The following is a 20,393-nucleotide window of genomic DNA, read 5'->3' as shown; positions in this document are numbered from 1 at the left end:
GGATCACATGAAGAGTGAGAAGACACTGTGACAGACTAAATCCACAGAAGAACCATTGCAAGTTCTCCAAGATGCTTTGGACAACCTTCCTGCCAAGTACCTTAAAAGTACCAGAGTGGCTGTTATTCAGCAAAAGTTCAGCAGTGGCTCAATGTACAGAACTGTGAAAAAGGTTTTAGGCACTTAAGAAGTTTAGATTCTTATCTATCACACAGTAAACTCAGGGAGGAGTCTGATCGGTCCCATAATCATTCTTCAGCATTGCAACAACCCCAGACGCACAGCCAGAGACATAAAGAGGAAGTTGAGTCCTGCAATAGATGGTCTGGCTCCCACATAGCCCTGATCTCAAGAGAGCCTCCCCTCTGGGATCACATGAAGAGTAAGAAGACACTGTGACGGACTAAATCCACAGAAGAACCATTGCAAGTTCTCCAAGATGCTTTGGACAACCTTCCTGCCAAGTACCTTAAAAACTATGTGTAAATGTACCGAGGAAAACTGGTGGTGTTTTAAAGGCAAAGACGGGTCCTAGCAAATATTGATTTGATGAAGCTTTTTTTTCCTCTTTACTGTACTTTGTATGAAGTTAGTTGATAAATAAAAACTATTCCTGGCATTATTTTTAGAGTATCCTTGCTTCACTTTTAGTGCCTAAAATTTTTGCACAGTAATGTATTTCATGGCAATCTATCTAATATACACTCAGAGTGTATATAAGTAGGGTGTTCCTATACTTTATTAGGAACAGCCTTATTAGGCTGTAATTAGCAACAGATCTGGATTCAGATCTGGTGACTGGGGAGGCCACTGAAGTCCACTGAAATCACTATCATGGTCATTAAACCAGTTTGAGGCGACTTTTGCTTTGTAACATGGAGCATTATCCTGCTGGAAGTAGCTATTAAAAGATGGTAAACTGTGGCCGTAAAGGGAAGCAAATGGTCAACGACAACACTCAGACAGGCTGTGGCATTAAAACCATGATTCCCCACACCATCACACCACCACCACCAGCCTGGACTGTTGACACAAGGCAGGTTGGGTTCATGAATTCATGCTGCTGATGCCAGATTCTGACCTTACCATCTGCTGCCTAAGCAGAAATCCAGATTAATCATACCAGGCTACGTTTTTCCACTCTTCAGCTGTCCAGTTCTGGGGCAGCCTGTGACCACTGCAGCCTCAGATTTCTGTTCTTGGCTGACAGGAGTGGAACCCGACGTGGTCTCCTGCTGTTGTAGCCCATCCGCCTAAAGGTTGGACGTGTTGTTCATCCTGAGAAGCTTCTCTGCTCACCGCAGTTGTAAAGAGTGATTACCTGAGTTACCGTAGCCTTTCTGTCAGCTCCAACCAGACTGCCCGTTCACCTCTGACCTCCCTCCTCAACAGAACTGCTGCTCACTGGATGTTTTTTGTCCTGGCACCATTCTGAGTAAAAACTCTACAGACTGTTGTGTGTGAGAATCCCAGGAGATCAGCAGTTTCAGACACACTCGAACCAGCCCGTCTGGCACCAACTATCCTGCCAAGGTCAAAGTCACTGAGGTCATATTTTTTCCCCATTCTGATGATTGATGTGAACATTAGCTGAAGCTCCTGACCTGTATCTGCAGGATTTTATGCAACGCACTGCCGACACATGATTGGCTGATTGGATAATTTCATGAACGAGCAGGTGTACAGATGTTCCTAATAAAGTGCTCGGTGAGCATATTTGACATTTTGATGTGAGGGTGGCACTAGAAAAAAACTCATGTTTGAGTTTCCCCTAATGAAATGTTAAGGTCCTTTGTGGGGGAGTATGACTGTGTTCTGTAAAATTTCATTGCCAGTCTTCCCATTAGATTTGGACACTTGTTGTGTAAAAATGGAGGACTTAGCCTGATGTTGGTGCTACAGGAAAAGTCATCAGGATTTATCCTCCAAGGATCACGAATATCCTCACCAAGTTTTATGGAAATCTTGCCAAGAGTCTTTGAGATACTGCATTGCTCAAAGACTAATTCCAACCTGATGCTAAAAGAAAGAAGTGTCACAAATACTGTTGGAGTTGTCCCGGGCCGACCATGAAATGATACCAAACGATATGGACGTCTGGCCAGTCACTTTATGTGCTCCGAAGCGAAACTGACTAACGGACATTGTCATCCCTAGGCTTCGGCTGTCGAAGGTTTTGTCTTTGTCCACGTCTCGAAACTATGATACAAGAAAACAGAAAACACTATTGATATCATCTAACACATAAAACAGTAATGGCAATCATGGAAATGACATCAAATCTATGTGCATAGCAAAAAACAAACATCACCGATGTGCATGTTCTTCAATCAAGAGGAACGGTAGCGGTAATAATGACATGAAATTTTATTTTTCAGCATCTCTAAGAATAATAACCAGATAAGTGGTCTTCTGTGTTGAATTGTTACCGTTTTTTCTACACGGAGAAAACATTGATTACCATTGTCTTATGAGCGGAGTTGTAGTGGGCTACAGCAGTTCCGTTCAGATCTCAGCACACAAATGAGTAACCTGCTGCAACGCAGCCATGTATCACTGGACATATGAGGTACACGGGACGCACTTATATTTAGACGGGTGACTGCATATGCTAGACTGCTGTGGGTGTCACACGACATGTACATATATATATACACACAGGCCTGACACGTTGGGCTGTTGACTAAGTGCACGAGGAAGTACGTATCCACCAAAAACCAGACGATATGTCAAAAAAAACTAATAATGAGAAGATATTTTTGGCTCTGGCCAGGGAAATTTAGTTGAATAATTTGATGCCTGTGATGAAGTTCGATATGCTCATGTACTTTTAATGCTAAAAGTGCTTCTCAGGTCTCCATATGACATAAGCAACGTGTTTGACCGTCAACCATCAATTATTCACAGTGTTTTTACAATATGGTTTAAGGCCAAGTCTACAATTGGAATAAATGTGCAGGTGTCAGCCCAGACTACTTAAATAAAGGCTTCGTAATCTTACCAATTCTCAAAAATCACTGAATGTTCATCTAATCAGTTAACTGTTGTTCTGCGTGTCCTCTATGCCTGAAGAAGTGAGTATACACTTCTTTTTTTTTTTTTCAAATTTTACAAATTTTTAACAACAATGTCTGTAATGGAATGACGTGCTACATTCTTCCTTTTTGGATGTACATCATCCTTTCCACTCCAACTGTCAACTGAGTGTGTGGTGAAGTATCATAATACACAATAACCTGGGGTTTGTGATGCTTTCTATTCCCTGTACCACAAAATTTCCTCCTTTGTTTTCGCTCACGTGGTTCCGCAGTATATAAAGACATCTGTGTTTCACATCGTGTCTCACACTGTAGTATGAAAAATACAGCCATTCATATCTCATCCATTTTGAAGGTGTTCGATTTTAGTTTTCTACTTATTGTGCATGTGATTTGAATGTGGAATAAAAATAAATAAATCTTTTTTTAACTCAAAAATTGTCAGTAACATGAGTCTTGCTCCAGAGCTTATTTTATTATCCATAACAGTAAAGAAGTGATACAGAAATAACAGAAATTCCTTTGAAAATGTACCATAGAAATTCAGTGTGAAGATTACTTCTGGCTTGGCAGACGGTTTGACCCGTGACGCTGCCTTCATTCCCTCCAGTGCGGCAGTGAGCCGTGCCAGTGCACAACACAAAGACCCTGGAAACTGGGAAGCCAAACTATAGTGTAAGTTAAAGCTTAGATGATGGCCAAGAACAAAGCACATATTGATGTTTTACAATGGTCTACTAAATAATACAAGGGATGTTTGAGGATAGAATTGGGTGGGAAAAAAAAGTCATTTTTATTGTAAACGGCGACCCAGACTGCTGCAGAGCGCAGCGTTCACAACCAGCCTCTGTTTTCAGACGAGTAATCCGACACCTGACATCATGTGGGTTGGGGGATCTTTGCCATTTGAGTGAAACCAGATGTGATTCCTCTGCACACACAAAAAAAAAAAAAAATTCTGCTTCCTCAAATTCCAACCCATATAAACTCGCACACTGACCTACTTCAGCAGCAGAGGAAGAAGGCGTCAAACTCAAGAGGACTTCAACAAACTCTATGACTTCGGACTTAAGGTAAAGTCTTATTGTTTGCTTGCTCCCTGGCAAAGAGTTGCATTCGGTTTCGTGAATTCCTTCTCTCCGACAGGATTAGTTCTGGAGTTAGTAAAGAATCAGTTTTATAGGATAAGAAAGGACTATTACTGATGTTTTGCACATAAGGTGAAACAACTCATGTGTCACGGGACTGAACTAAACTACAATGACACAGAACCGACTTCATCATAGCCACTTGTTTCCAAGTAAGGACTTTTTAGTTTGGCTCTTAAGATTTCTTCCCTTTGAATTCAGACTCTGATAAATTCTTAAGTATTTTTTCCAGCTAAAAAAGTAATTAGTTTTAAAGGGACCAGGATTAGAGAATGGTTTTGACGCAGTCTAACCTTAATAGAAGGTTTTTTGGAAGTCAGAGCTGCAGAGCTGTTTCTTGCTCTGCAGAGTTAACGTGATATAGACATGGAAAATTACAAGAGACAATTGAAAAAATATGATCGCAGATATTGATGCTTAATGTAAAATTCATTTCACCACCAGTAGAGAATTCTTATGACTCACACCACAACACAGCACTGTGCACATACCGTGTCGATAAACTGTAATTATTTGCATACAGATATCGAGACTCTGCTGTTGAAATCAAGGCATTTAGTTCAAATCACCCAAGGGTGAAGCCGTGGTAGATTTAATCATTGTGTGTAGGAAGCAGACAATGTAAAGCAGCTCACTTTACACAGCCTCAAAGTGAAAGGAAACATTTTGTTTTCTGCTTTTAGTTTAGTCGAACGTAACAGGTCCATGGCCTTTACGGGAAACAACGGGTGCAAATGCAGATTAGAAGCAGGATGCAGTAAAACAACAGGGAGAATCTGACGAACGACAGATGGCAGGAAAGCAGAGAGAGGCAAAGGTGGCGAAAAAGTCTGGAGTTAAAAATGCACAGAGAGCGTGTCAGGCGAGGCAACTTTTTCAACGCGACGACAAAAAATGATCTAGTTTAATTCTGCACGTTGGGGCCGGTGCTCATATGTTCGCTGTGAAGCTGCTGAAAGACAATATTCATTTTCTCCAAATCTGACCGTGCTCATGGCAAAAGAAAGCAAAAAAATCCACTGCGGTGGGCTCAGTGTTTTACCCGGCCTTTTACTCCTGGCTGTGAGGAAGCAGCTCTCAGACCAGCAGTTGTTTGTTCTTGAGCCGTTAACCCCTGGGCTGCTACGCAGGTTTTCCCACCGAAATCAGCTGTTTGGGGGCTTCCGTGGAAGCACACGCGTGGTCCTCGCTGGCACAGGACAGAAACCCTTAAAGTAAAGCGTTACGGGTGAGGTTTAATTCATCTGTTTTATTTGGTGAAGTAGGTTTGACTCGTACGAATCATTGATGAAGAAATGCAGCCAGCAGCCAACCCTTAGTATAAGGTTAATGCAGGTCCAGCACGTGCCTAAGGACTGGTTTGGTGTACATTAAACCTGAGGTTTTGTGTGTTGTCGTTGTTCTTCCAGGATGCTGTCGTGTGTGTGCGTGGTGCTGCTGGCAGCCTCAGCTCTGGGCCACCTGGATGAAGTCTCTCTGGACGCCCAGTGGGACCAATGGAAGATGACACACAGGAGAGAATACAATGGCCTGGTCAGTGTCCACTTTGTCCCAGGCCGCCTTTCCACAGAGAGTGGCGGAGGGCTTTGAAATGCAAAACGAGAATACGGCAAAGATCGAAAGACAGAGAGAAATAGGGAGGCAAAGGTAGAAAAGGCACAAAAGAAAATGTCATTGGGGAGAGTGTAGTCGTCGGCCTCAAGACATTGTTTAGATTCAAAAATAGATTTCTCAGGCCTGACGTGAGAGGTAGAGACTTCCACGAGCAACAAAGGCCCGGTAGAGAATAGCATATCTTAAAGCAACATCTAACACCACCTGTCATGACTAGCGGGATGGGCTTTGTTGGAGGACTTGTGCCCAGGTGTTGAGCACAAGCTCGAGCTATTGGAGAAGACATCATGTCATCGTATCAAAATGAGTTCATCTTGAACTTAACCAATCAAATAATACTTTTTGCACTATTGATTCTGGGAAATTGTGGTTTTCCCCAGTGGTATTTTCTTAATATTTAAAACAATATTTGAAGGAAAATCCACGTGGGGCTCATCATGAAGTTAGTATCTGAAACCACAAAGCTTCCGCCTCCGAAAAACCTGCCTTCCTGTATCGACAGTTCTGTTTTGTTTGGTTTTTGCTGAAGACAGTCTCGTATGACTTTGTTTTGAATTTTTTTTTCCTCCGCTGGAAAAAACACGGTGGCAGAACTACATGCTTTACTCATTTATAAGCTGCATACCTCAGTGAATCTGCGTACTTCTGTGGTGAGGCCTCATATTTCATTACCATCATCCAGCTCTGAGTCCAAGATGGGGTTTGTACAGAAGAAATGCTCCTTAAAAAACCGCTAAGGAAGTTGTGACATAATTCTGACTTATTGTGCATATTACACAGATTCCCAGAGAATTACGCCAGGTTTACTCAACGGTCAGGTAAAAGACAGGGAGAGGAACAGAGGAGGAAGGATCAGAGTGACACTGACGAGAAAGGACCGCAAAGTTTCATCACAGCTCCAGTCTCCATTCGTTGAGTTGCTCAATGTGGACATCTTTGTGTCTGACTCACTGTCTGCCTACATCTGCCTCAATTTGGCGACCAGTCGGCTCAGTGTTAGCCTCCCCTCCCTCTCAGCTGGACTGTCCCTGCTGTCAGCAGTCTGGTGGACGGTTTATCTGGGAGGATGCAGATGGAGACATTGAGCGACAAACAAAGTGCAGGACGTTGACCCCAGAGACCCGGGATCTGCATCCTGAGTCCATAAAAGCGTGTCGCATCTGACCCACCCTTAGACTTCCCTTTAGACTTTTTCAGTATAAGAAAAAGGCCATGGTCTTTCTCAAACCTTATCAAGGTTCTGTGGGTGCCTAAAACAAAACCATAAAAAGTTTAATAATCGTTAGGAAAACGAATCCAAAATGTTTCCAGTGAACATTTATGTGTTCGCTATCAACATTTTGTGGGCGGCATCAAAAATGTATTTGCGGTGGCAAATTTGTAGTATATAAACGTAATGTGTAGGAAACAGGGTTTATTTGAAGGGTAGTCGCAAACAGCTGCAGGTCAGATATGGCAACACGGTTTTTAACCTTTTCTTTTACTATAGGTGTAACTGCTGGACAGAGAGTAGTCTGTGTGACAACACTTAATACACGAGGGGTAAACTAATTCATTACAGATTATTAATATAGCAGGTGTTAAATATAATTAGTTCTGCTTCTGTAAATGTGCCGATAGTCCGGTTCCCTATTTCGTATATGATCTTCCTGGTTGAGGTCTTTTAAGGTGTTAAAGTACCTATCACGTATAGTGTCAGAAAATTAATAAACCGATCAAATCCTGTCCGATCACAAAGCAGCTCTCTATTCAGAAAATATTACTCTTTCTGGCAATGATGGCTGTGCCTCTCTTTTAAGAGTTTGGGGGAGGAAGAAACGATTTTTCCAGCCTCACCCTCTAACATTCACCCGACCCATCATTCGCTGTTGACAATTTCCACCTGGAAAAGCGAGACCGGCACTGGTTGCTCTACTTCCGCGTTTTGGCCCGGAGCGGAAAAAGACAGATGGAGTTACAGAACAGAGAGGCGAAAGTAAAGCAGGACATGCACAATGAGAATTTACAGTGCTTCGTCTTTCTCATCCTTGGCCAGTAACTCAGAAAAGTTCGTTTCCAGAGGGCTACAGACCCACTTTTGCCAAAGTGACTTTCTGTATTTATTTACTTTGATTCAGGAGGTCCTATTAGAGCTAAACCTGGCAAACACATAGCTGTCTCCTCCTGAGCGCTGTTATCCCCTCACTCTTTACCTCCAGCCAGAGGTCACCGCTCCACAGCTTTGTACTGTGTGTGTGTGTGTGTGTGTGTGTGTGTGTGTGTGTGTGTGTAGAGTGCGGCATGTGCCTGGGATCATGGGAACACACAGTACGTGTTTAATGTTGTTTTTATCTGCTCCAGTGCGGATATGCATTTATTTATTTGGATGTGTGTGTGCATTCATATGATCATCATGTGGTGTATGTTTATATCCATGTGTAGTCAGCAGAAAAGAGAGTACATCTCTCTCTCTCTCTCTCTCTGTCTCTCTCTCTCTCTCCTGGTGTTTTTAATCAGTATTCCTCCAACAGTTCCTCTAATTTGACCTTCCTTGAACCGACATCACAGTAATAGAATCAGTCTGCTCGCATAATTTGCATTTTTCATTAATGGAAAGGATATCAAGATAACTAATGATCATAGTTATGCTAATGGTTGTTAAGACCATGAATACTAAGCAGAGCGAGGAGGTTTTTTAGGCAACCAACCGAGCATTTGAGTGTATCTTACTCCCATATTGTGTCTATAAGCAGCACTGACATAATATAAAGCGGCATTTTAACGTGAATTTGAACGGCGCTGGACGGTTATGTTGCCGTACACAAGCTGCGGAGGAATGTTGTGTGAGTGTTCACTGGTTTAACTGGCCTAATTAATGAACCGGGGCTGTAACACAGCTTTTCTTTCTAATTTGCTAATTAAAATGTAAATTTGCCCTATTTGCCCAGATTCATTTTCTGTCAGCTGTCAGGTGTTAGCTGCGGGAGGGGGGAGGGAAGCAAAGCTTAACATTGAGACATAGGTGCTGAAAGAATGTTTGCGTATGTTATGACTTCCTTATGAGGCCCGTCAGTGTCAGGTGGAAAGGACCCACATGCAACTCGGGGCTGGATCCTCGGTCTGTAAAGGTCCCATTTCTAGACCGAATACGCCGTAAATGTTTTAGGTTTTCTCCTCCGAATGTTGACAAGAAACGCAAACTTCAGTTGTCTGAAAATGGAAGACACAACCAGTCCTCATGATCCCATAATCCACATCAAAGCCCCCTTAAATTTTTTTAATGATACCCTCGGGTGATCCTGTTAACTTGTAACTTTCTTTCAGATGTTCATGGTGACCAGGCATAAACTCCAGTGTTTGTTCCTGTCAGCGGCCTGAGCACGTCGTAAAAAAGAGTAAATCTAAAAGGACAATTTCAAAGCCTCCAAAAGAATGAACATTATCTCTCAAGGTGTAAAGACCACATCCGGTTTTTGTTTTTGATTTGACACAAAGTGACGCCTGCCTTTTTTTTTCCTGTGTGTCAGGATGAGGAGGGGATCCGCAGGGCCATCTGGGAGAAGAACATGCTTATGATCGAAGCCCACAACCAGGAGGCAGCGCTGGGCATCCACTCCTACGAGCTGGGGATGAACCACCTGGGGGACATGGTAAGTGTAGACACAGAGGGGGAAGGTGGGCATCGTGGCCGAAGGCTCGCTTTGACATCCTGCATGCTCTGTGATGCCTTGATACCAACGTCGTTGACAGGCGTCTGTTACCGGCCTCTCCTGCCCAATCACCTATGCGTCCCTTACAACGTGTGAAATACCGGATGCGCTGATTGGTCATAATCATCTAGTCCGACATGGTGACCATCTTGGAGAACGCAAATGTCATGTGGTCTGATCCTGGCATTACCCATATAGCACACCGGCGTTTTTCAAGCTTTTGGTTTTACTTTAAAGCCATTATCAGCGGCACCACCAGTATCAACTGACAGAAAAGATGCAGAATAACACTGACTGTGAGGAGTTTTTGCACTTTCCCCCCTTGTTTTTAACATCTTCCAGTTACAATATGCTGTAGAGGAGCACAGCTTTGACCGAACGGAGGCATCTCATCAAGTCACTGTTTCCATTCCTCCCGATTTTCATCCAATTTATCACCGGCTCAGCCCAGCTGCCTGTGGTGCCAGCGCTCAGACAGTCAGGTTAATGAAGTAAAAAATTACCAACTGCCACGACAAGTAAACGTATAGCTTGCGTGCCATTCACATGCCTCAGCATCTGATGGTGGACCACACGTTCAAGTTCTCCAAATACAGAAACCAAAAAAAAGAAATGGGAAACCAACAGCGCTGCAACGAACTAGTTGTTTTAATCACTGATCAACATTATGACTTTCTCGATTCACCATCAGAAAGTAGTGACGAATGCCCGCTATCATATCTCCCTAACCCAAGGTGACGTCCTCGAAAGTCTTGTTTTGTCTCCAACAGCCAGAGAGATTCAGTTTACTGCCATGGACGACACGGAAAGGCTTCACATCCTCACTTCTGAGCAGCTGGAGCAAATAGTTGAAAACAGCTGCCGATGAATTTTCTGTCGATCGACCTGTCGATGAATAGACTAATTGCTGCAGGCGTTAAAAACCTGTATCAGTATCGGGCCCCTCTCAGCTGCAGTCTGAGCAAGGTCTCGATCTGATAGTTGACCTGTATGCTAACAGGATTCATTAGCAAAAATCTTCATCTTCGTTTTCCCGCCACCGTGTCTCACGTCACATACGTGAAGCCAAACGTGTTTCATCTTCAGGGAAGTCAGAGAAGTGTGCAGTAAAAATCACGGAAAGTCAGCCCCTAGGCGCCGAGCGGTCCCTTTCGCCTCCGCAGCTCGGCCCCGCTTTATTTTTTTGCGTCGCTCACGAATGTTGCGGCCCGGTAAAACAAAACGGGTTTGGTCTTCCTCAGTCGGCTGCAGTCAGTGATATGTGCTGTAGATCAGTGCAGATTTTTTCATGAGGACGCCGGCTTTGGGTTATTCAGTGGTGACAGGAAAATATATACACATCTGAAATCCTGGATTAACGGCCAATTTCATGTTTATGTAGGGACAGGTGGCGGGAAAATGAAAGATATGTCTCCGTTTTTCGTTTTGACTGGAAGCACTTAGGTGAAATGAAAGAAATTAACAGATGGTGTGTATTTTTCTTCCATGAATCATCTCTCCGCTTACAGACTGAGCTATAATGAAAGCGCTGGGGGATTCTGATAATACCGAATGGCAGGATTTTTTTTTTAAGGTAATTTCTAAATATCAGTTTCTAACCAGCAGTTTCACTGTGGTGTCACTGTGAGAAACATCGTTGTCCCTCCCTTGCTCTCCATCCCCCTCTTTCATCTCATTTTAGGTCCCTGTTTTGTGAATCTCGTGGCTGTTTGTTTGCACTATTGCTCCTTTTTCCGGGGTCATTTCTCAACCTTGGTACGGTAAAGAACGATGACCCTGCCCCTTGGAGCAAACTGTGTTAAACCCATCCCCTCATGAAATACTATTCATCCTCCATCCCCCTGCTGAATCACATCCTCCCTCTCCCATATCTCCTTCTACTTGTCCCTGTCTCAAGTCTAAAAATAAATCCTCTCTGCCTTCCCTCTCACGTTCTTGCCCCGAAACGTTTTATCTACATTACAAGATTATACCAGGAACCAAGGAGAGTTTCCTACCATCTATTGTCGGCACAATACGAACTTTTAACCCTTGGCCTCCGCACTCTCGGTCGCTCGTAATGTTTTTAATCTAGACACTCAACCTGGCGTTGCACTTTTTTTCTTTTTTTTTTTTGAAGTATCTGAACGGGAGCCTCAGCAGCATCCCTAAGACGTGAAACATGACGAAAACACGGTAACATTAACTGTGTCTGTTCACGCAGACGTCAGAGGAAGTGGCCGAGAGGATGACCGGCCTGCAGGTCCCGCTGAACCGAGAGCGCAGCTTCACCATGGATCTGGACGACAAGGTCACCAAGATTCCCAAATCTGTCGACTACCGCAAGAAGGGCTTGGTGACTCCCGTCAAGAACCAGGTCAGACAACCATGACAATCTTATTGTGTATCCACTGTTTGAAAACTTGATGTAGTGTTAAATGTCTAATCAATTAACAGTTTCATAACAACGATGTATAAACTGACAATGTGGAAAAAATGTGACAATGTGAAATGGGAAGCTCGTGGTGCCGACTCCACAGAGAATGATCAGCTGAGTCTGCGGCTCCCCTCGGCTTTGTGGAGCTTTACAGTGAGTCTCAGCTCAGCGTTCGTCTGTCCGGTCACAACTTTACTCTCAACGCTCTCGCAGCTTCGTTTTCGGGCCGCAGCAGGAAGCTTTTTTCAGTTAAAAAAAAAAAAAAAGGCTCTAAAAACCCACTGCACCTTCACACCCCCGGCACCGGCAGTGTAGCCGGGAAAACAAATACCACAGCATTTAGAGAAAACCTGACGATGAACAAAACAGTTCTTCAGAAACTTTCAAGGTGATCAAGAATCCAGATCGTTTCATAGAACCTTTTCACACCTCGGTGAGCTCAGCAACCAAAACAGACGGGGAACACGAGAGGGGCGGACTGAAACCACTGCATCACAGCTGGTAGGAACAAACATGAGGAACAGCCGTTGTCTCACGTTGGCGGAAGGTGCTGCATTTTTGCGGCTGTCGTATTCCTGCAAACTGAAATGCAAGACAGTAACTTACAGATAGCAGTTCCTGTTGGCGTGGTATTGCTAGTCTGAGGCTTTGGGGGGAGACTGAGGAAAAAGTCCCTGAGGCTGCTTCCAGGCAAAATGTTAAAAAGGAAAACGCAAACACCTCGCTGATTTCTGTGGGGAAATGTGGCTGCGGCAGGCAGAGGAAAAAATTATGATAACGACTGGCGAGTATTTTAAAAGTAACACATTCAGTAAAAGCTGTGGAAATATCACACTTTGCTATGATTAAATAAGAGATTTGTATTTTTATATGTACTATTTATGAATATAATTATGCAAAATGGTGAAGGCTTTATTAATACGTTGATATTTACCCATAGATTCCTTGTAACTCCTCCTTTTTCAGCCTTTTACTTCAGTTTTTGTTTTTATCCTATTGGTCTCATGAAAACCTCATAAATGTCAGTGGCTGAGTTCAGGTATAAGTCCTGGAGATACAAGGTTTTCGCCCAGCGGTGAAAAAAGCCTTCGCATTCATTGATACCCTTCGCTGAAAGTATTCAGAAACATCCTCCGACGTGCGTGAGCGAGGCGGCGGCCTCGCAGCAGCGTGTGACCTCAAAAAAAAAAGAAAAACAATGGCTGAATGAGCATCTCAGTATGCGGTGAATACATTTCTTTTGTGGCCTTGACAGAAAGGATGAAAGCCTTCAGAGAGATACGTGGAAACGTCCTCCATTTTCTTTTTCCCGCCCCGCGACGGCGTAACCTGCCGGAGGAAACAGCCTGTTCCCGCTCCCAGTGCACGTTGAAGACAGAGGAAGGGGCTTCGATAATCAGATGTAATTGGTCATTATGAGCGGATCGGACAGCTGGGCCATGTTTATGTAAACAGGGATCGAGCAGGAAAGGAAGCGCATAGATTAGAATATGGCGTACATCTGTGCTTTCCGCTCACAGGCAGATTAGCGGCAGAGCCGTGTTACGTTATCTAATAAACACCGGAGCTGCTACTGAAGCCCTCAGGGCCAGCCGGGGTTAAGATCATGGTTTTTAATACAGTGTGTCATTTTTTGTTTAGTCTAAGTTTTACTTTTCAACGTCATTTTCATTTTTATGAGTTTGAGTTTTCTAATGATGCGAAAACATACAAGATATTGTACATTTTTAGTCCAAAATTAGGCCAAATCAGCCCAAAACTTATGATTATTTTTTAACCCTGCACAAAAAAACCTAAAAGATGAAAACCCCAACTTTTTAGAAAAATAGAAAAGTGGGCAGGACAAAGTTATGCAGGATTCTTTAAAGTTTTATTTCATTTAAATTATTCTTTTAAATTGTTTGTTGTAGTATTTGAGTGTAAATAGTTAATAATAGCAAGAGGAACAACAAAAATAATTATAATTATAATAGCAGGGTGACTTTGATGTGTAGTGTTTTTTTGTTTTAAACGAACTAAAACATATTTTGTTTCATGTGATGCAAATATTAAAATATTTGGCAGAAAAGATTATTTTTAACCGTGATTTTTATTTCCGTTATATTATACTTCTTAAGCACTTTGTTTCATTATTGTGGTGTAAATAAATACAATAGTACTACTGTTAACAGTATGTACTACTACTACTAATAACAGTAATAAGAACAATGATAACAATAGCAGTAGTAGATGGTTTGTCCTGTAAATGTGATTTTAGAGTTCATGTGGAGGACGTTGTCTCCCTCTGATGGTTGCAAACCGACCTGCAGCTATAAACAGGATTTACTGAGCTGTCTCTCAGCTCCCTGCGGTTCATGAATTATTCAGCAGACTGACTGCACTCCGCGCATACCAACAGCTCTGCTGCCTCCTCCGCAGCTCCCTTTATGATGGCGGAATTGTTTCTCGATGTTTTGCCGTTCTGAGGCAAATATCCGTTCCACCAGAGCCCAGAGCAGCAGGCAGAAACGCCGCCGGTGACCTGGAGCGAGTACACGCTTACAGAGTTTTTTAATTGGAGAAAGTCCGAGCAGTGGCCGGGCAGAAGCTTCCCCCTTGAGGAGGGGCAGCAGAAGTGTTTTGACTCGAAGCCGGGCGCGAGATTATGGTCAAACAGTGACTCCGATGGAGTTTTTCTGCCTCAGACTGAGAGAGCACGAACACGCCAGCCCTGTACTCCGGCACGGGCGGTCAAGGGCTCCCGTAAAAGGCCTCCGCTCTTCCGGAAAGGCTTTCCACCAGATGTTGGAACCCGGCCGCAGGCATCCGAAGGCTCGCGGTCGGCATTCCAGTTCATGCCGAAGGGGTTCTTCCACGACCAAACTGGGCCCTGGCTGTGGATGTGGGGGCTATGGTCCCGTTGAAACAGGGAAGGGTCGAACACAAAAAAAACAGTGGTTCCCAACCTTTTCTGTCCGCGACCCCTTTAAACGAAGGACTGTCCCCTCGTTACCCCTTGTTGCCGGTCGCATGCGTCTATTGAATGTGACCAGTCCAACCAAAGCGTGGTTTCTATTTCTTTATCTTAGTTACAGAAGCCCGAGGGAGCTAAAATTATCCAACATTTCACGAGAAAAAAAGGGCAAAGATAATAGGAAAGTCTGGGGAAAAGCGAAGCGAAGCCCCTACCAGGAAAAACAGGCCCAGATGAAAAGTACATGAAAGTACACAATGTATATTTGTGGTAGAAAACCGTGACGTGGAGAGCTGCTAATGGACGAGTAATTTAAAGACACTAACCGTCTCCCAGCTAACAGTATTATTATCAGCCTTTACAACATGACTGCTAACAGGCTGGAATCCATCCAACATGTGGTGGTTTTTTATTAGACGACCATGGCAGGAGTTGTAAATCACTAGGGTCACTGAAAACGCAACGTCAGGGTCCCCCCCGCACTGTTATGGACCGCGAGACGTGGACGAGCCCGTGCGACACGCGCCTCCGGTCCAGCACAGCAGCAGAGTTGTCAAAGTCTGTCTCCCAGTGGACGGAGAGGAGAAGACACACACACACAGCTTCTTTCTGCTTTTCGTTTCCCATGAGTCTCTTTGTTTTCCTTCAGGCTGATGAGGCGTTTCTCAGGGGGTTGGATTGCTGTCGTGCAGTTTTCCCTTTTGCTTTTTTTTTTTTTTTTTAGAGATCTGTTAATCATTTAGTATTTGATATGCGACCCAGCTCCTCCTCTGCTGACTTGATTTTCTTCTTGGTTTCTGCCGTTCGGTGATTTGGACGAATACCCGAATGGATGCCAACATACTCACTGCATGTATCTGCATTTGTTATGCACCGTCCAACTCCCATCAGAATTAGTCCGGAACAGTCAGAGCCTGAAGATACATGTTTGTAGTTTTATGCGTTTCTGTTAATTTCTTTTATCTCCCACTGTTTCCTTTGTATCATCAAACTAAGCCAAACTACACTAAGCCCGTAACTCTTCCCCCTTGTGCTCGGCTCCCGACAGGGCTCCTGCGGCTCCTGCTGGGCCTTCAGCTCAGCCGGGGCCCTCGAGGGCCAGCTGGCCAAGAAGACCGGCCAGCTGATGAACCTCAGTCCTCAGAACCTGGTGGACTGCGTCACGGAGAACGACGGCTGCGGAGGCGGATACATGACCATCGCCTTCAAGTACGTCCAGGAAAACGGAGGCATCGATTCCGAGGAGGCCTACCCTTACGTCGGAGAGGTAAGAAAGTCACAACGCGACTCGTTTTGAATCAACTAAGAAATAACTTTCCCGTCAGTGGTTAAACTTCTTGTCCCAAACAAACTTTCAGTTATCTCAATAAACGACCAGGTGTCTTGTGATGTGGTGAAACCTCCACAGGAACTAAGGTTCAGCACATTTTTGAACATTTAGTTTTTCTTTCCTGTCACGTGTTAACACTTGTTCCCTCTCTGGTGCTGGTGTGACATCCTGTTGTACTACAGGCCATAAATCAGAAGTAGAATCAGACTCAGTGCCCAACCGAAGCCCTTACAGGCTCGTAAGGTCACCTGGGTGCTCAACGTAAGCAGAGTGCAAGACGGTGCAAAAAAGGGGGCAAGACGAATTAGTGTTGTTTTTTTTTTACCAGTTTATACAAATAATAATGCTTTTGGAACGAGCCAGGTGAAAACATATTTATAGGGTTATTTAAACCGAAGCAGCAGACGCCGAGGTATCCTGACCCCTTACCCCCAAGAGTCACAATCCCAAGAACCCCAGCCCGCCCAAAGGTCATGAAATCAGCCTACCAACACCTTTAAAGATTACTAATAATCCTGCTGGACCTCGTTTGTTTAAATCCATACAAAAACCGAAGTGTAAAAAAGGACAAATAGGCAGTTTTTGTTCGCTTTAGACAGAGCCAGGCTAGCTGTTCCCCCTGTTTCCAGTCTTTGTGCTAAGCTGAGCTAATCGCCTGCTCACTGCATTGTTGGAGTGGTATCTATCTTCTCATCTAACTCTCAAAATTCCTTTAACATGGTGGTTTTAAATGATACCCGCAGTCTCACACACACAACTTCCAGAAATCGCCTGTTTACCGAAACAGAGCTGTAGACACAGACTGAAACCAGTGGTGATCGGCGGTTCCTCACTTGGCTGTGTCAGGATGTCACGCGTGGGCCAAACGTTTCCCTGCACGAAGAAGAAAACGTCACGCCCGTTGTTCCGTTTCGACTGTGAAGCAGCAGAAAGCATTTTCAGCAGAAACGATGAGGTTGTTTTCTGACGACCTGCTGGTGCGAGAAGGGAAGTAGAACTGCTCCTTCAGAATCAAAGGCTTGTTAAGAACCAGAAATATGCTGAGACCGTGACCAAACGCGTGACCTGCGAAATCTGCCTGTGACAGTAAAACCGCACGTTTCGATGCACAGGGCTGCGACTAACCATTGTTTTCATCATCGATTTATCCACAGATGTTTTTTTGCTGATCAATTATTTATTTGGTTTATAAAACATCAGATTGCAGAGGAAAATTCAGATTAGTACAAGGTGACGTTAGCAAAAGACTTGTATTGTCTGAACAATACTCCATAACCCAATAAGATTCACTTTATTATAATGTAAGGGAAGAAAAATCACATTTGAGACCCCGGATCCAAATAATCTGAATGATTAAGTTTCTGTCGACTACCTGTTGCAGCGCTACCTCACTGTATTTTCATTTTTTATTTTTTTGTCATTTAGAAATTCTTACTTTCCTTTCCTATGTATCGTCATAAAACTTTCCGGTTTGTAACCTCGACTCTGCTGATGTAATATTAGAGGATTTCTGGGTGTTGAGGTCCGGGTACCACTGCTGTTTGGTTGCAAAACATGCATGTGAAATGGCCTTTTCCACCGTCAACTTGTTTCCATTTCTGCCTGTCCTCTGTCCCCCTTCGTCTCGTCTCCAGGACCAGCCGTGCCGCTTCAATTCATCAGGCGTGGCAGCCCACTGCAAAGGGTACAAGGAGGTCCCGGAGGGCGACGAGCACGCACTGGCCGTTGCGCTGTTTAAAGTGGGTCCGGTGTCTGTGGGCATCGACGCCGCGCAGCCCCGCTTCCAGTTCTACCAGAAGGGTCAGTGAACCGCTCAGACGTCTGTTCTCCGTTAACAGACAATGACTTATCCTATTACGATTCGTTTCATTTCATGCAAATATTGGTTAAAGTAGACTCAAGCATTTTTTTAAAAAACAAAAATTTTTGTATTTCAAATGCTGACTTCAGTATTTTCAGATGCAAAATACAAAAAAGTTGCACCTGATCCTTAGGATTTCAGTCCCGGCCCCTTTTCCTGATCACCACTGATCTTAAAGCGTGCTCGTGACCTCTTAAAGTGTCACGTACATTTCCAAAATCAAACAATCTCGGCGCTCGGTGACGCACTTTGAGCTCCGTGTCTCGCCTCCCTCACCTCACCCCCTCCCCCTCCGTCATGTGCGCAGGTGTTTACTACGACCCCAACTGCAACAAGGACGACATCAATCACGCTGTGCTGGCGGTGGGCTACGGAGTGAACACCAAGGGGAAGAAGTACTGGATCGTCAAGAACAGGTGGGACGCGTCACTCGCCAAAATGATAGGGCAGGGTGTTGTTTTCCGGTGCGGCGTTGAATGTGACGGCTTCTGTCGGCCGTGTTGGTGACAAACTGATGACATGAAATGCTGATCGATGCTCGACGCCTCTCACCTCTCTTCCTTTCCATCTCCGTCTTTTCTGTCTTTCCCCGACAGCTGGGGCGAGGGGTGGGGCAACAAGGGCTACATCCTGATGGCTCGCAACCGCGGCAACCTCTGCGGCATCGCCAACCTCGCCAGCTACCCCGTCATGTGAGGGGATGCGCGCGGAGCTCGGAGGAGGACGGGAGGGGGACAGAGGGGCTTCGCTCTGACTGCCACGCATGAAAAGAGCTCCTCCCAGATCTCAGTAACCAACGCAAAGACAAAGAAAGATTCTACTTTGTTTATTTTGACAAGCAGCAGACATATTTTTTAAATTCAAATCGGACTCACTGTCTTTTGGAATGATTCTCTCCTGGTATGAAAGAAGGGGTTAAATGTCACGGGCTCTTGGATTCAAGCCTCCTTAAAACCATCTGATGGCGTTTGGATATCTGGAGTTATTTGAAGCACTTTGAACCCCCCCCCCTCTCCAAAGCAGCAGCCCCCTCACTGTGGTTGGCGCCGTAAAGAAACACATCCAATGTCAGTACCTCCAGGGCCATGGTGTTAGTAACACTAACCAACTACAGACCTACCAGGCACAACCAACATTTTACAGTGTTTGGATGGTAGTCGACGATACTTTTGGTCTCTTGTTTCAATTTACAGTGTCTGTGTGTGTCTGTGTGTGTGTGTGTGTGTGTGTGTGTGTGTGTGTGTGTGTGTGTGTGTGTGTGTGTTTGTGAAAACTAACCAAATTTAACTTCAGTGTGACAGGAAACATTGCTGGGCAATGGGAGTTCCTCCTTTCCTGTTGCTGCACAGTCAGTTCCTCTAAAAATCCCAGCCAGCTTCTCTGGTGATCGTGTCAGCTTCCGTTGCTGTTACTGTTCTGCTATAAGCACTTTTCTGATGATTAAACTGTAAACTGATGTTTTCTATGAAATTGAATAAAGGTTTCATTTTGAACTTGCAAGCATGATTTGGAGTTTTTGATGCCAAAGGAAGGAAACGTGGGGGGAGAAAAAAAACAAATCGAAAGCCACTGCCGTGAAGGTCAGCAAGTAGCCAGCACCAGAAAATTGATCTGTACGTAAACTTCAGTGCATAAACAGTAGCAAGTCTGTCAGACCGATGTTTCACACCCGAATCATTCGATTACACGTGATGACGCAGTCAGGGACCTTTTGCGCCACCCCGGCCGACAGGTGGCACGAGGCGCGAGTGACGCCGTAGCACGTGACTTTGCCCGTGAGCCGCATTAGCTTCAGTGAAAATGCGATGCCTGGACGACAACATCCGCCCCAAACACAGCTTTGAGGCGCGTAGGGATTTCTCTCAGTTTATTCATCTTGAGAAGCTCACCGCGGAGTCCAGTGGTGGCGGAGGCGTCTGATTGTCTCCGACAAGGACAGATTTTCATTTAGAAGCATCAGTGTCTCTCTGTGGACAGATGCTTTACTGCGGGTGGCGGGCAACACGGTCACATTTACATTAAAACTGTTGCTTGTTTTTGTTTTTTTTCACCACAAACTTACCGTAGATTCCAGGGTAAATAAAAGGTTTGTGTGAAATCCGAGTAAATGACCCGGTCACACCTGAAACTGCTCCCACACAAAGACAGGCAGCTGAAATGAAAGTCTAAATGAGTCCCATCCCTAGTCTCACGGTGCGACGCACATGTTCACATCGATGAGCGCATTTTTTATCCTTTACGATAGAAACTGGTGTAATCGTGTCAGTCCTGACTTACTAGCAAAAAAATGACGGCATCCGCCCTGAGATACTTCAACGGTTAAACAAATGCCGAGAGCGTACTG

General features: G+C 44.5%; 1 protein-coding gene across 1 annotated transcript; it reads left to right on the top strand.

Annotated features, from left to right (window-relative positions):
- The first annotated feature begins 3,985 nt into the window (after positions 1 to 3,985).
- ctsk (cathepsin K) lies at positions 3,986 to 19,526 on the top strand. Its single transcript, XM_040118533.1, has 8 exons — positions 3,986 to 4,111; positions 5,596 to 5,719; positions 9,307 to 9,429; positions 11,693 to 11,845; positions 15,907 to 16,125; positions 17,823 to 17,988; positions 18,357 to 18,465; positions 18,646 to 19,526. The coding sequence occupies exons 1-8, from the start codon at positions 4,095 to 4,097 to the stop codon at positions 18,743 to 18,745; spliced, it is 1,011 nt and encodes a 336-aa protein (XP_039974467.1). The 5' UTR covers positions 3,986 to 4,094; the 3' UTR covers positions 18,746 to 19,526.
- Positions 19,527 to 20,393: the final 867 nt, after the last annotated feature.

The sequence above is a fragment of the Xiphias gladius genome, chromosome 22 (genome assembly GCF_016859285.1).
Source record: "Xiphias gladius isolate SHS-SW01 ecotype Sanya breed wild chromosome 22, ASM1685928v1, whole genome shotgun sequence".
Classification (NCBI taxonomy): Eukaryota; Metazoa; Chordata; class Actinopteri; order Istiophoriformes; family Xiphiidae; genus Xiphias; species Xiphias gladius.
The sequence above is the reverse complement of the archived record's forward strand: the minus strand, read 5'-3'. Positions and strand labels throughout refer to the sequence as shown.

What these genes read in the sequence shown, in the direction of transcription:
- ctsk (XM_040118533.1), top strand. An exon ending in GGAGAGAATACAATGGCCTG is followed by an intron (nt 5,720 to 9,306) that starts GTCAGTGTCCAC and finishes CCTGTGTGTCAG; the next exon opens with GATGAGGAGGGGATCCGCAG. An exon ending in TACTGGATCGTCAAGAACAG is followed by an intron (nt 18,466 to 18,645) that starts GTGGGACGCGTC and finishes TTTCCCCGACAG; the next exon opens with CTGGGGCGAGGGGTGGGGCA.